We start from the raw sequence: 17621 nt of genomic DNA, 5'->3' as shown, positions 1-17621 counted from the left end.
CAACATTGCATTTGAGTTTCTAGCCAGTGCAATAAAACCACAACAAAAGAAGAATTATAAGGAAAGAAATTAAATTGCCGTTAATTTCAAATGATATGATTAGCTACACAGTAGACAATATGTCAGTAAAGTTACTAACAAATTATAAGAGCTAATAAGATCATTAAGCAAAAATGCTGGATAAAAGAGCCACATACAAAACCAACTGCACTCCTGTAAACTACAAATAACCAATCAGAGTTGCAATAAAAGAAAATATCCCCCACAAACAATTAAAAAGAAAAAAAGAAAAACCAAAGGTACCAAGGAATAAGTCTAAGATGTACGAGATTGTTATAAGACAATTACAAAACATTATTGAAGAACATTAGAAAACACCTTCTCTTCAAATTAATCTACATATCTAATACAATTACAATCAAAATGCCCGCAGAATTTTTCATGGAACATGACAAGAGACTTTCATTATCATTTACCAAATTATAATGAAAGCTCTAATAATGGAGACAACATGTTATCAGTTCAGGGATAGACAAACAGATCAAAGCACATAGAACTCAGATATCATGCAACACTGTAAAGCAGAAGTGGCATTTAAACCAGAGGGAAAAGAAGAAATTATTCAGAAAGGATGCTGAGGCAACTCATCAGTCACATAAGAAATAACTTAAGACTCCTTCCTCCTGCCATTAAAAAAGTTAAATTCCTGGAAGAAAACTCAAATAATCCAGTATTTTTAAATGAGCAAAATTTATAAACAGGCCATCTGTATAGGCACAAATGAAAACTGCCAGCAAATCTGTAAAAAGATGTTCAAATTCACTAATAGGAAATGCAAATAAACATAAAAATGAGTTAACACTTAATCCTCATCAGCCTGGCAAAAATTAAAAGAATTATAACCACTATTAACGGTAGGAATGCGGGGAAAAGGGCCACTCTCAGCCATTTTGCTGACAGAAACGTGGAGAGTCAGAACCATTTGGAAAAATAATCTGGTAACATCTATTATAATAAAAGATCTGTCCATGGTAATAAAAGATTAAGTTGGAACAACATCAGCTAGTTGGAGGAATTTCCAGAGAGTATTGATGAGAGAAGAAAGCAAGATGCAGAAATGTATATACAATATCATCAGTTTTTATTAAAATAAAAACATACCAAAAAAAACCCCTATATACATATATATATATATATATATATATATATATACACAAAGGTGTATATATTTGTAGTTTATATGTATCTGTCCAGGAAAATTAAGAGCACAAAGAAAAATATAAAGGGATATCCCAGGCTGTTTACACTAGTTCTTTTTATTTTAGGGAGTAGGGGTAGTGATGGATGGTGAAAAGAACAGAGGGGAAGAAACAGGGAAAAAATGAGCCAAGCAAATAAATAAATAAAGATGCATTTAAAAAAAGAGGCTGTTTGTACAAGCATTTATGATAGGAACACATTTAGTTATGCATTTATTTAAATTAAATGTAAAAAATACTTTTTATACTAAATGAAAATGTTAAAAGAAAACAACCATATGAGAAACAAAACTAGTTAAACATTGGATCAAAACAATGCATCAGGGTCTTCCCTGGTGCATAGTGGTTAACAATCCGCCTGCCAGTGCAGGGGACACAGGTTTGAGCCCTGGTCCAGGAAGATCCCACATGCTGCGGAGCAACTAAGCCCGTGTGGCACAACTACTGAGCCTGCGCTCTAGAGCCCGTGAGCCACAACTACTGAGCCCGCACGCCACAACTACTGAAGCCCACACACCTAGAGCCCGTGCTCCGCAGCAAGAAAAGCCACCACAATGTGAAGACCATGCACTGCGACGAAGAGTAGCCCCTGCTTGCTGCAACTAGAGAAAGCCCGTGCGCAGCAACGAAGACCCAACGCAGCCAAAAATATAAATAAATAAATAGATAATTTATTTTAAAAACCAATGCATCAGTATGGTCACTACTTAAAGAATTCAACAAATATTTATTAAGAGCCTACTATGTTAAATGCTAGAAATAAAAAATTCTCCAAACAAGTACAATTAAAAACAACAATACATCAAGAAATGGTAATTAACAGTAATAATCTGAGACTAAAAACCTCACCTCACATAGTATATATTACCAGAAACTGAACAGTGAAAAGAAAAAAAGCCATCTTTGCAGAAGAAGGAGAAAAATAGTCAATAGGATTAAGGTTCATTAAAAGAATAAAAATCGTGACTCAAAATAAGGCCCAAATTTCTTCTACACACACAGTTTCACCCCCTAAAGAACGAACACTAGAGCATAAGTTTTTGAATTTTCCCTTGCTACGCACGTTCTCCTACAGAGTAGTACATATGTGGTTTTTCTGGTGTGACATTCAGTGCTTTCAGCCCCTTGTTAGTCTGGGGCCCTGTGTGTCACCCTGCCTGGGTCACTCTCTGCCTATTATACTTCACCTGGTCACCTAAGCCTGACAAAGGACTGAATTCTACAGCTCATATCCCAACAACTGCAAAACTGAGGCGCCTCCTCCGAGCTTTCCTTGTGCTTTCCTCAGAACTTGTGTTTTACTTTTAAACTCTCCTTTACTTGTAAATTCCACTGTTTTTTCTCAACGTCCAGGGAGGCTATTGGTATGTTCAATGTGAGGGTGATTTAATGTGCACTTAAAAAAAAGTATCTAATAATATCAATCGGGAAAGGGAAGCTTATACTATGAAGTAAATATGTGAAAATGTGGGGCATACCTACAAACGTTTTGCAATTCATCCTTGGAAAGGTAAGTGAAGGGAGTCTAAAATCTAGCAGACTCAGAAAGGCCTCCATAATTCCAAATCAAGTAGGGGAGTCTCTAAAGGAAGAGCGGGAGAAAGGGTTAAGGAGGCCATGTTAAAACATTTAGCAGACTAGGATCTCCTCTGAACTGGCTCAGAAGTCTCAAGGGAGATGGTAAAGCTATTAAGAGGACATTAGGAAAACATTCTTGGCTTCAGTGGAAGCTTCTCCCTTAATGAGTCCACACTAAATACATTAATGAACAGTACCCAAGGCTTTTCTTAGTTGAAGCAGCCGTATCAGTCAGCATCTCTGGAGCCACAATGACATTTCTGGGAAGGAACGAATAGCTATTTGTTCATTAGGTTTTTCACAATTGATATAGATGCCAAAAGATGAAGGAAAATACTGGGGGAAATAAATCTATCAATTAATTTTTCTGTATATGGCCTTATTTTATTGACAAGACTCACATAATCTGGTTTTCTATCAGAGCACAGACTGAAAACCACTGAGCCTAGCTCCCACATTACACTCAATTCCTTACTTAGACTTCACTATCTTCTATTAAGATTCCATGCCCTGCCTGCCCCATTCTCCATGAAACAGTTTTAAACCTTAAGGAACCTGATTCACTTTAGGTTATATGCAAGCATGGAATATTCTTGGTGGGGGAAGATCAGGGAACTAGTATTTTAATATGCTACAAAATGCTCTGAAAAACATATACAAATATACACCCAGCATTTATCTCATGATTTTCATTTTATGGAATTCAATTGAACAAATAACATTCAATTTATAAGAAAGAGCTAATAAGAAAAACAAGTCAGGAATTCCCAAGATGCCATAGTCAAGAGTTAGAAATGTTATCTAAGATTTATGTAAATTCTGTACCTGCAAAAGAGTTCTGATTTGGGCTTACCGTCTAATAAATACCTCTTTCATCATGTCCGTTCCTACCTCATGCCGCTAAATTTAACTAATCAAAGTTACCTTACTATCAAGTGTCTGATCAAAAGGAATTAGTAAGACGATAAATGTACCCTAATGTTAAACAAACACTTTATTGTTTTCACACTGGTTCAACAAGGAAAGACTGATGGTTACAGGCTTAATATTTGAATGCAATTAGTAAAAGTTCAGAGAACAACCATTCAAAATTTAAAAGAGCTATATGAGTGGTGCTGGGAAAATTGGACAGCTACCTGTAAAAGAATGGAATTTGAACATTCTCTAACACCATACACAAAAATAAACTCAAAATGGATTAAAGACCTAAATGTATTGGGTTGACCAAAAAGTGCGTTTGTTTTTTTCCGTAAGATGGCTCCAGTAGCACTTAGTTGTCTTTAACTTCATTCGAAACAATTTTGTTAGACTGTATTGTGACAGCTGTCATATCAGTGTGCATTTTAAAACAAACTTACCAAAACTGGTGAATTTTTGTATAGCCATTTTAATATTGAAGATGGAAGAAAAATAACAATGTTTTCGGCCTATTATGATTTATTATTTCAAGAAAGGTAAAACTGAAACACAGAAAAAGATTTGTACAGTGTATGGACAAGGCACTGTGACTAAGTGAACATGTCCAAAGTGGTTTGCGAAGTTTTGTGCTGGAGATTTCTCACTGGTCAATGCTCCAGGGTCGGGTAGACCAGTTGAAGTTGATAGTGATCAAATAGAGACATTTATAGAGAACAATCAACGTTACACCACATAGGAGATAGCTCACATATTCAAAATATCCAAATCAAGCATTGAAAATCATTTGCACCAGCTTGGTTACGTTAATCGCTTTGATGTTTGGGTTCCACATAAGCTAAGCAAAAAAAACCTTCTTGACCATATTTCCCCATGCGATTCTCTACTTAAACATAACGAAAATGTTCTGTTTTTAAAACAAATTGTGATGGGTGATGAAAAGTGGATACTGTACAACAATGTGGAACGGAAGAGATGGTGGGGCAAGTGAAACGAACCACCACCAGCCACACCAAAGGCCGGTCTTCATCCAAAGAAGGTGAAGTTGTGTACATGGTGGGAATGGAAGGGAGTCCTCTATTATGAGCTTTTTCCGGAAAACCAAACGATTAATTCCAAGAAGTACTGCTCCCAATTAGACCAACTGAAAGCAGCACTCGACGAAAAGCGTCTGGAATTAGTCAACAGAAAACGCATAATCTTCCATCAGGATACCGCAACACAACATGTTTCTTTGATGACCAGGCAAAAACTGTTACAGTTTGGCTGGGAAGTTCTGATTCATCTGCCGTATTCACCAGACATTGCACCTTCAGATTGCCATTTATTTTGGTCTTTACAGAATTCTCTTAATGGAAAAAATGCCAATTTTCTGGAAGACTGTAAAAAACACCTGGAACAGTTCTTTGCTCAAAAAGATAAAACGTTTTAGGAAGATGGAATTATGAAGCTGCATGAAAAAATGGCAGAAGGTAGTGGAACAAAATGGTGAATCCGTTGTTCAATAAAGTTCTTGGTGAAAATGAAAAATGTGTCTTTCATTTTTACTTTAAAAACCAAAGGAACTGTTTGGTCAACCCAATAGGAACAGATATTCTAAAATTCCTAGAGGAAAACTTAGGCAGTACACTCTTTCACATAAATCACAGCAATATTTTTTTGGATCTGCCTCCTAGAGTAATGGAAATAAAAGCAAAAATAAACTAATGGGACCTAATTAAACTTAAAAGCTTTTGCACAACAAAGGAAACCATAAACAAAACAAAAATATGACCTATGGAATGGGAGAAAATATTTGCAAAGGATGCGACCGAAAGGGGATTATTTTCCAAAATATACAAACTGCTCATACAGCTCAATATCCAAAAAACAAACAACCCAATCAAAAACTGGGCAGAAGCCCTAAAGAGACATTTCTCCAAGGAAGACAAACAGATTACCTACAGACACATGAAAAGATGCTCAACAACACTAATTATTAGAGAAATGCAAATCAAAACTACAACGAGGGACTCCCTGGTGGCGCCGTGGTTGAGAGTCTGCCTGCCAATGCAGGGGATACAGGTTCGTGCCCTGGTCTGGGAGGATCCCACATGCCGCGGAGCAGCTGGGCCCGTGAGCCATGGCCGCTAAGCCTGCGCGTCCGGAGCCTGTGCTCTGCAACAGGAGAGGCCACAACAGTGAGAGGCCCGTGTACCGCAAAAAAAAAAAAAAAAACTACAATGAGGTATCACCTCATCCCGGTCAGAATGGCCATCATCAAAAAGTCTACAAATAATAAATGCTGGATAGAATGTGGAGAAAAGGGAACACTCCTACATTGTTGGTGGGAATGTAAATTGGTACCGCCACTATGAAGAACAGTATGGAGGTTCTTTAAAAAACTAAAAGTAGCATTACCATATGGTCCAGCAATGCCACTCTTTCCATATATCTGGAGAAGAAAAAACTCTAATTTGAAAAGATACATGCACCCCAATGTTCAAAGCAGCATTATTTACAATAGCCAAGACATGGAAGCAACCTAAATGTCCATCAATAGAGAAATGGATAAAGAAGATGTGGTACATGTATACAATGGAATATTACTCAACCATAAAGAAGAATGAAATAATGCCATTTGCAGCAAAATGGATGGAACTAAAGATTATCGTACTAAGTGAAGTAAGTCTGAGAAAGACAAATATCACCTGATATCACTTATATGTGGAATCTAAAAAAGAAAAATGATACAAATGAATTTACAAAACAGAAATAGACTCACAGACATAGAAAACAAACTTATGGTTACCAAAGGGGAAAGGGGGCAGAGGACGGATAAATTAGGAGTTTCGAATTAACAGATACACAGTACTATATACAAAATAGATAAACAACAAAGTCCTGCTGTATAGCACAGGGAACTATATTCAATATCTTGCAATAACCTATAATGGAAAATAATCTGAAAAAAATACATATATATATATATATAACTGAATCACTTTGCTGTACACCAGAAACTAACAGAACATTGTAAATCAACTATACCTTAGTTAAAAATATATAGAGAGATTTTTTTTAAAGGTATATGAAAAGAATATTATTGCACAACTAATAAAACATTCATCCCTCTAAAGAGACCTTTACTGAGAAATGAAAACAATGTTGTTGAAAATGTGATATATGAGTTCTGAAGGCCAGATAAGGCCCTCACCAAGTTAAGAAAATCTGACGTTCATGTGCCAGCAGTAGCACATAAGTAGTTGAGCTTCACCAAGGGAAGTGGATTCCAGAGCATGAGCTTAGCCCTTTTGCTTAGACCAGGAAGAAAGAAAAGAAGGAGAAGAAAAAAAGGAACAGAAAAGAGTGAACAATTCTTTAAAAACTCTAAACAAGAAAAGGAGAGTGGCTTTCCCTCAACCAATTTCTGATGACTAATACTGTGATTTTCATTAAATGGGAACAGATAAAGCTCCGAGGACCTAAGAACCTCATTAGATCACTAAAAAGAAGCAAGTTTTATTAGCCAAAACCACAGATTGACACCCTATAATACATTATACCTAGAAATCTCCAACATTCTGGAATTTTTAATGATTACTGCTAATTAAGAGATTATGACTTTTGAATGTCATAATTTTCACTAACACTGAATTATACATTTTAGGGAGGCAGGAGAACATAGTGGCTAAAAGTCCAGGCCTACTTACTCACCCACAGATTCAATTTTTCACCATAGCCAGAAACAAAATATATAAATTACTATTATCATACAGTATAGATATAGCCATAAGTATTTTTTAATATCAAAAAGAAAGCAAAGTATTTTCTCTCCTTAAACGTGACCCTTCCAGAATAGTCTAAGCCACTTAACTTGTGAGTAGGAAAACGCATCAGGCTAAATTAATCCTTTCCAGTTTCCATTGCACTGTTTAATCCAAAACCACCAATTAAAAGCATATAGGTCACCACTTACATTAAAGTGACAAAATATGAAATTAAACATTTCTTATCAATAGTGATCCTCTATTGTACTGTCAGAGATGGAATTCCAAACCACTGCTCAAGCTTTTAGTCAAATTGACAATTACAATGCAAATATTCAGGCTCTGGTTTCTCAAGAATAGGGGTGGGAAGCAATCTTCCTCTCCCTCTTTCTTTGTAATTTTGTGCATCCTGCAAAGAGAATAGAATATAAGCATGGAAAACTTCTCTAATTCTCTCTCGCAAAAAAGAACAATTGTCATTTCAGTACTATTCTTATGCTCACCAGATGCAATGTGCTTTGAGAAAAAATGTATAAAAATCAAGGTTTAAAAAAAAGGCTACCCACATGCTGTATCTAATTATTCAACAAAGTATCCTCTTCAAAGTAATTACCGACTAACAAGGGTATGCTTCCTTTTGTGAAATGGAATTTTAGAAAGATCTGCTTTTGTTTTCTGTCAGCTTACATTATAATTTCAGGTTTGCAATTTTTGTTCCTAATTTTCAACTGGCATGTCTCCTAATACTTAAAAAAATTTTTAATCTGTCAATTTAAAAGGGTTAATGATCTTCAAGCACACATAAGTGCATCTGTAGAACATCACTTTTAGAGAAAACCACTTTGTAAAAGAAAAAAACGTTCGTTTTGTTTTTAAATCTTTTGGTTTTCTTGCTGTTTCTAATTTTTTACACTTTATAAATCTAAGAAACATTTAAAAGGAAACACAAGTTTTCTAGGACAGTTATAAAACATAAACAATATAATGAGAATTCACAAACCTATACCAATAATAATGAATGAATCAATGAATGAATGAGTGGAGAAAAAGACAAGCCCTTCCTGACAGTAGGAATCCAACTAATAAATGTGAAAGAAATGACAGAATATTTTTTAAATCACTGTTTAGTATCACCTATAGCAGTAACTGTTTCACAAAAGAATCATCAATAGCTGCTAAAATTTGTAGGTGAAAATTTGATGAGAAATAAGCAATTTTCAAGTTTTAAAGAGCCTCCCCATAAGACAAATAATTTAAAAGGCATAATACAGTAACTTCACAGTAGAGAAGCCTGGCAAGCAACACCTTAACCAATGTTCAGTTTCTACCAGTATTGGGACAAATCAACACTACATGCCCCCGATATGATATCCTGGGAAAAACGCAACAATTCTCTGGGTTTCCTGCCAAAAGCCTATAACCTGATCTAGTCATGAGGAAAAAAATCAACAAACCTAAAACAAAAGACATTCTACAAAATAACTGGCTAGTACTCTGCAAAATTGTCAAGGTCATGAATGACAAAGAAAAACTGAAAACCTGTTCCAGATTAAAGGAGACTAAAGAGACATGATGGTCAAATGCTATATGTAATCCTGTATTGTATCTTGGACCAGAAAAGAACTTTAAGTGGCAAAATTAGAATAAAACCTATAGGTTGGAGGGTGCTTCAAGATGGTGGAGGAGTAAGACATGGAGATCACCTTCCTCCCCAAAAATACATCAAAAGTACATCTACATGTGGAACAACTTCTACAGAACACCTACTGAACACTGGCAGAAGACCTCAGACCTCCCAAAAGGCAAGAAACTCCCCACATACCTGGGTAGGGCAAAAGGAAAAACAGAGACAAAAGAATAGGGATGGGACCTGCACCAGTGGGAGGGAGCTGTGAAGGAAGAAAGGTTTCCACACACGAGGAAGCCTCTTCACTGGCAGAGACAGGGGGTGGGCGGGGAAGCTTTGGAGCCACAGAGGAGAGCGCAGCAACAGGGGAGCAAAGGGCAAAGCAGAGAGATTCCCGCACAGAGGTTCGGTGCCAACCAGCACCCACCAGCCCGAGGCTTGTCTGTTCACCCGCCGGGGCGGGTGGGGGTTAGGAGCTGAGGCTCGGGCTTCAGAGGTCAGACGGCAGGAGAGGACTGGGGTTGGCTGCATAAACACAGCCTGAAGGGGGCTAGTGTGCTACAGCTAGCCGAGAGGGAGTCCAGGAAAAAGTCTGGAACTGTCTAAGAGTCAAGAGACCATCATTTCGGGGCGCGAGAGGAAAGGGGATTCAGAGCACCGCCTAAACAATCTTCGGAGACAGGCACGAGCCACAGCTATCAGTGCGGACACCAGAGATGGGCTGAAATGCTAACGCTGCTGCTGCAGCCACCACGAACCCTGTGTGCGAGCACAGGTCACTATCCACATCCCTCCTCCTTGGAGCCTATGCAGCCCGCCACTGCCAGGGTTCCGTGATCCACGGACAACTTCCCTGGGAGAACACACAGCATGCCCCAGGCTGCTGCAATGTCATGCCAGCCTCTGCCGCCACAGGCTCGCCCCGCATTCCATACCCCTCCCTCCTCCCGGCCTAAGTGAGCCAGAGGCCCCTAATCAGCTGCTACTTTAATCCCCTCCTGTGTGGGCAGGGAACAGACACCCTTAGGCAACCTACACACAGAGGTGAGGCCAAAACCGAAGCTGAACCCCAGGAGCTGTGCAAACAAAGAAGAGAAAGGGAAATTACTCCGTGAAGCCTCAGGAGCAGTGGATTAAATCCCCAGAGTCAACTTGATGTACCCTGCATCTGTGGAATACCTGAATAGACAACGAGTCATCCCAAAAGTGAGGCAGTGGACTTTGGGAGCAACTGTAGACTTGGGGTTTGCTGTCTGTGACTGCCTTGTTTCTGATTTTTATGTTTGTCTTAGTATAGTTTTTAGCACTTGATATCATTGGTGGATTTGTTTATTGGTTTCGTTGCTCTCTTCTTCTTTCTTTACTTCTTAATTTTTTATATTAATAATTATTTTACTTTAATTATTTTATTTTTTTAATTATTTTATTTTTTCTTTCTGTTTTTCTCCCTCTTCTTCTGAGCCGTGTGGTAGACAGGGTCTTGGTGCTCCAAACTGCTGTCAGGTCTGAGCCTCTGAGGTGGGAGAGCCAAGTTAAGGACACTGGACCACGAGAGACCTCCAGACCCCACGTAATATCAATTGGCAAGAGCTCTCCCAGAGACCTCCATCTCAATGCTAAGACCCAGCTCTACTCAAGAGCCAGCAAGCTCCAGTGCTGGACACCCCATGCCAAACAACTAGCAAGATAGGAGCACAACCCCACCCATTAGCAGAGAGTCTGCCTAAAATCATACCAAGTTCACAGACACCCCAAAACACACCACCGGATGTGGTCCCGCCCACCAGAAAGACAAGATCGAGCCCAACCCAACAGAACACAGGCACAGGTCCCCTCCACCAAGAAGCCTACACAAGCCCCTGAACCAACCTTAGCCACTGGGGGCAGACACCAATAACAACGGGAACTATGAACCTGTAGACTGAGAAAAGGAGACACAAAACACACTAAGTTAAGCAAACTGAGAAGACAGACAAACACATAGCAGAAGGAGGAGCAAGGTAAAAACCCATCAAACAAAAAACAAGAAAAATCTCAAATAAACAACCTAAACTTATACCTAAAGCAATTAGAGAGAGAACAAAAAAACCCCAAAATTAGCAGAAGGAAAGAAATCAGAAAGATCAGATCAGAAATAAATGAAAAAGAAATGAAGGAAACAACAGCAAAGATCAATAAAACTAAAAGCTGGTTTTTTGAGAAGATAAACAAAATTGATAACCATTAGCCAGACTCATCAAGAAAAAAAGGGAGAAGACTCAAATCAACAGAATTAGAAATGAAAAAGGAGAAGAAACAACTGACACTGCAGAAATACAAAGGATCGTGAGAGATTACTACAAGCAACTCTATGCCAATAAAATGGACAACCTGGAAGAAATGGACCAGTTCTTAGAAAAGCACAAGCTTCCGAGACTGAACCACAAAGAAAGAGAAAATATAAACAGACCAATCAAGCACTGAAATTGAAACTGTGATTAAAACTCTTCCAACAAACAAAAGCCCAGGACCAGATAGCTTCACAGGCAAATTCTATCAAACATTTAGAGAAGAGCTAACACCCATCCTTCTCAAACTCTTCCAAAATATAGCAGAGGGAGGAACACTCCCAAACTCATTCTACGAGGCCACCATCACCCTGATACCAAAATCAGACAAAGACCTCACAAAAAAAAGAAAACTACAGACCAATATCACTGATGAATATCGATGAAAAAATCCTCAACAAAATACTAGCTAATAGAATACAACAGCACGTTAAAAGGATCCTACACCATGATCAAGTAGGGTTTATCCAAGGAATGCAAGGATTCTTCAATATAGGCAAATCAATCAATGTGATACACCATATTAACAAACCAAAGGAGAAAAACCATATGATCATCTCAATAGATGCAGAAAAAGCTTGACAAAATTCAACACCTATTTATGATAAAAACGCTCCAGAAAGTAGGCATAGAGGGAACTTACCTCAACATAATAAAGGCCATATATGACAAACTCACAGCCAACATCGTCCTCAATGGTGAAAAACTGAAACCATTTCCTTTAATATCAGGAACAAGACATGGTTGCTCACTCTTACCACTATTATTCAGCATAGTTTTAGAAGTTTTAGCCACAGCAGTCAGAGAGGAAAAAAGAAATAAAAGGAATCCAAATGGGAAAAGAAGAAGTAAAACTGTCACTGTTTGCAGATGACATGATACTATACATAGAGAATCCTAAAGATGCTACCAGAAAACTACTAGAGCTAATCAATGAATTTGGTAAAGTAGCAGGACACAAAATTAATGCACAGAAATCTCTTGCATTCCTATACACTAATGATGAAAAATCTGAAAGTGAAATTAAGGAAATACTCCCATTTACCACTGCAACAAGAAGAATAAAATACCTAGGAATAAACCTACCTAAGGAGACAAAAGACTTGTATGCAGAAAACTTTAAGACACTGATGAAAGAAATTAAAGATGATACAACAGATGGAGAGATATACCATGTTCTTGGATTGGAAGAATCAACATTGTGAAAATGACTATATTACCCAAAGCACTCTACAGATTCAATGCAGTCCCTATCAAACTACCACTACCACAGAACTAGAACAAACAATTTCACAACTTGTATGCAAACACAAAAGACCCCGAATAGTCAAAGCAATCTTGAGAAAGAAAAAAGGAGCTGGAGGAATCAGGCTCCCAGACTTCAGACTATACTACAAAGCTACAGTAATCAAGACAATATGGTGCTGGCACAAAAACAGAAACATAGATCAGTGGAACAGGATAGAAAGCCCAGAGATAAACCAACACACATATGGTCACCTTATCTTTGAAAGGAGGCAAGAATATACAATGTAGAAAAGACAGCCTCTTCAATGAGTGGTGCTGGGAAAACCGGGCAGCTATATGTAAAAGAATGAAATTAGAACATGTCCTAAGACCACACACAAAAATAAGCTCAAAATGGATTAAAGACCTAAATATAAGGCCAGACATTATAAAACTCGTAGAGGAAAACATAGGCAGAACACTCTCACATAAATCACAGCAAGATCCTTTTTGACCCACCTCTTAGGCAAATGGAAAAAAATAAATAAATAAACAAATGGGACCTAGTGAAACTTACAAGCTTCTGCACAGCAAAGGAAACCATAAACAAGACAAAAAGACAACCCTCAGAATGGGAGAAACATTTGCAAACAAAGCAACTGACAAAGGATTATTCTCCAAAATTTACAAGCAGCTCATGCAGGCTCAAGATCAAAAAAACAAACAACCCAATCCAAAAATGGGCAGAAGACCTAAACTGACATTTCTCCAAAGAAGATATACAGATTGCCAACAAACACATGAAAGGATGTTCAACATCACTAATCATTAGAGAAATGCACATCAAAACCACAATGAGGTATCACCTCACAACAGTAAGAATGGCCATCATCAAAAAATCTACAAACAGTGAATCCTGGAGAGGGTGTGGAAGAAAGCAAACCCTCTTGCACTGTTGGTGGGAATGTAAATTGATACAGCCACTATGGAGAGTAGTATGGAGGTTCCTTAAAAAACTTAAAATAGAACTATCATGTGACCCAGAAATCCCACTACTGGGCATATACACTGAGAAAACCATAATTCAAAAAGAGCCACGTACCAAAATGTTCATTGCAGCTCTATTTACAATAGCCAGGACATGGAAGCAACCCAAGTGTCCATCGACAGATGAATGAATAAAGATATGGCACATATATACAATGGAATATTACTCAGCCATAAAAAGAAACAAAATTGAGTTATTTGTAGTGAGATGGATGGACATAGAGTCTCTCATACAGACTGAAGTAAGTTAGAAAGAGAAAAACAAATACCATATGCTAACACATATATGTGGAAACTAAAAAAAAGAAGAAAAAGAAGGGTTCTGATGAACCTAGGGGTAGGACAGGAATAAAGACACAGACGTACAGAATGGACTTGAGGATATGGGGAGGTGGAAGGGTAAGATGGGATGAAGTGAGAGAGTTGCATTGACATATATACACTACCAAATATAAAACAGATAGCTAACGGGAATCAGCCACATAGCACAGGGAGATCAGCTCTGTGCTTTGTGACCACCTAGAGGGGTGGGATAGGGAGGGTGGTGGGGGAGACTCAAGAGGGAGGGGATATGGAGATATATGTATACATATAGTTGATTCACCCTGTTATACAGCAGAAACTAACACAACATTGTAAAGCAATTATACTCCAATAAAGATGTAAAATAAAAAATTTTTAAAAACCCTATAGGTTAAATCATAGTATTGACCCAATGTTAATTTCCTGTGACTACAGAAGAGAATGTACACACTGTATTATTTAGATTTAAAAGTATTTACATCATGTCAACAACTAGCTCAAAAAAATTTTTAGATATACATATATATGGAGATACATATATAAAACAATAAAGCAAGTCTGGTAAAATATGAATACTGGGGGAACCGAGGTAAAGGATATACAGAAATTCTTTGTTCTAATTATTCAACTTCTTCATAAGTGTAAAATTTCGAAATAAACAGGTTACCTAAAGTGTAAGTAACCTCCGTTTTGAATTGGTTTGATGATAGTCTAGGCCAGGGATCTGCAAACTTTTTCTATAAAGGGCCAGTCAATACTAATTTTAAGCTTTGTGGGCCATATGGTCTTTTTCACAACATCTCAACTCTGCCAACGGTGTGTCCCAAAAGCACCCACAGACAAACTGAAAATGAATGGGAGTGGCTGCGTTTCAATAAAACTTGATTTACAAAAATCGGCAATGGGACAGATTCAGCCCATAGACCAGTTTGTTTACCCCTGGTCTAGTTCACACCAAAGAAAATTAATCCAAATAATTATACTTCCAGTTAACATGTATTCAGCACATGCTAGACACTACGTTAAGTGCTTTACCCACATTAACTTATTTACCCCTGCACCAATGTGATCAAGTAAATACTATTATTATTTCCATTTTCCACAGAGGAAATGGGCCTAGAAGTGAAGGAACTTGCCCAAGGTCACACAGCCAGTAAGGCGTAGACTCTGGGTTTGAACCAGGTAGGCTTGTCTTCACACAATGAACTATAACCAATATGCTATACTTCTACAGACTGAACTATACTTTCACATGCAACAACTAAAGTATTATAACGATTTTAACAATAGCTAAATAATCACCAAAACTCAAGATTTACATTCCAAGAAGGTATTTTTCACAAACCTCCTGTAGCTGCAAAGAAATAAGTCCCAGTTGATCCTGCCGTCTTTCCACCAGCTCTCTTTCTGTACGCATCTCTCTTTGTATTTCTTGAAGCCGTCGCTCTACCCGATCTGAAACCTTAACATGAATAAAGAGAAAAGTGAGATTACAGAACTGTTAGGCAAAAAAAAGACTAAAACTGAAGAGATATTTTACGCCAGATACACTATTGCCTAAAGCATTTAAGATTGGCTTATTTGTAGAATCCTTTTTTAATGACACTATTATAAAACAGGTCACAAAAAAATTGAAAGTTGCAATAGTAAACAGTCATTAGTCTCCAATTGATCCAAATCTGGATCCCAATAAAGGACTTAAATTTTCCAAAGTAGAATATAATATGTCAAAAGATCAGAGTTAAAAGTAATAAACTAGAAAATAGTGCCCTCTGGTGAGTTAGAAGAAAAATACCAATTTTGCCTACAACTGCATTTATTACTCTATTAATGATAAACTGTTCTATCTATTTAGTTCTTTTTCATTTTAATTATCTATAAGCGTGACCTGCCTAGGAAGGTTTTGATATTTATATGCATCAAATAATTGAAAGGGCTTGTCAATCTTTGCTACTATGATCTGCTAAAAATAAACCAGCTGTAAAAGATCAAAAACTAAAGTCAAACTGCAAAGTGTTTAATTGGGACTCTCTAAAATAAACATGAAAGAATTTTCTCTCTGATGCGAGATCTTCCTTGCTAAAAGCTGTGCAAATGCAAACACACTTCAGAAGCATCACTATACAGTCCCCTAAATAAAATATACACTATTTGACTATTTGTGTATATTTCACAGAGGAGGTACAGTAGATAGAAGAGAAGCAATAAATACAGCCCTGTTATAAGAAATCTTTTGCCATAAATTCTATAGAGTCAAGAAAGGTCCTGGTCACAAGGGATCTCACTGGGGCAACAGGAATGTTCTAAACTGGATTATGGTGATAGCTGCACAACCCAGTACTTCACTAAAAATCACTGAATTTTACACTTAAAGCAGATTAATTTTATGGTAAATTACACCTCAAGTCAGGTTGTTTTTTAAAAAGACACGGGTAAACATAAGTTTAATTAGTCAATAAAGGCTGAGCAAAAATATTCCATCAAAAAATTAGCAGTTAACATTTAAGACTGTTAAGTCTTGGGTTTCCAACTTCGAGTGCTGAAAAACAATGAAGATGTTTACTATGATATTCACAGTGCCTTACTAAAACTTCAAAATAGCCTTCAGCATCAAGCTTCTAATTTATCCTAACAACCCTAATATCCCAACAATTTATTACTGCATCTGAAATAAAGGCAGTACCTGCTGTTATAGAAAACATTATAAATAAATACTGAAAAATAAAAAGTTGTTAATTCATTCCATTTTTACAAAATGGAAATATCTTTATCGTTCACTCAATATAAAAAGTAATAGCAACACTTATCAAAAGTAAATAATAGGGAACCACCTCAAGCACACTGGGATGGCTATTAACAAAAAACAGAAAACAAGTGCTGGGGAGGCTGCAGGGGAACTGAAACCCTGGTGCACTGGTGGTGGTTTGTAAAAGTGGGCGGCCGCTATGGAGAAGAGTGCGGTAGTTCCTTAAAAAATAAAAACAAAGGTACCATATGATCCAGCAATTCCATTTCTAGGCATAGGCCTAAAAGAACTGAAATCAGGGTCTCAAAGAGATATATGCGCACACCCATGTTCAAAGCAGCATCATCCACAATAGCCAAAATGCGGAAGCAACTCAAGTGTCCATTGACAGATAAATGGATAAACCAAATGTGGTTTATACATACAATGGAATATTATCGAGCCTTAAAAAGGAAGACATCCTTACACTTGCTACAACATGAATGAATCTTGAAGGCCTTATGCTAAGTGAGATAAGCCAATCACAAAAAGACAAATACTGTATCATTCCACTTATATCAGGTATGTAGAATAGTCATATCCATAGAAACAGAAAATAGAATGGTAGTTGCCAGAGGCTGGGGGAAGAGGGAATAGGTAGTTGTTTAATGGGTGTAGTTTCAGTTTTGTAAAGAGTTCTGTATTTGGTTGCACAACCACGTGAAGGTACATAACACTACTAAACTGAACACTTAAAAATGGATAAGATGGTAAATTTTAGGTTATATGTATTTCACAACAATTAAAAATAAACAAACAAATATAGAATAAAAATTTTTTTAATCTGCTAATACCACCTAGCAC

General features: G+C 37.3%; 1 protein-coding gene across 8 annotated transcripts in view; it reads right to left on the bottom strand.

Annotated features, from left to right (window-relative positions):
- CEP128 (centrosomal protein 128) overlaps window positions 1-17621 on the bottom strand; it is a 417494-nt gene that overhangs the window by 355240 nt on the left and 44633 nt on the right. For all 8 annotated transcript variants that reach the window (XM_079912854.1, XM_079912856.1, XM_079912858.1 and 5 more), the window contains one exon: window positions 15378-15494. In XM_079912854.1, the coding sequence (XP_079768980.1) occupies window positions 15378-15494 (117 nt within the window). The remainder of the gene's footprint in view (window positions 1-15377; window positions 15495-17621) is intronic.

This window comes from Stenella coeruleoalba, assembly GCF_951394435.1.
Source record: "Stenella coeruleoalba genome assembly, chromosome: 2".
Classification (NCBI taxonomy): domain Eukaryota; kingdom Metazoa; phylum Chordata; class Mammalia; order Artiodactyla; family Delphinidae; genus Stenella; species Stenella coeruleoalba.
The sequence above is the reverse complement of the archived record's forward strand: the minus strand, read 5'-3'. Positions and strand labels throughout refer to the sequence as shown.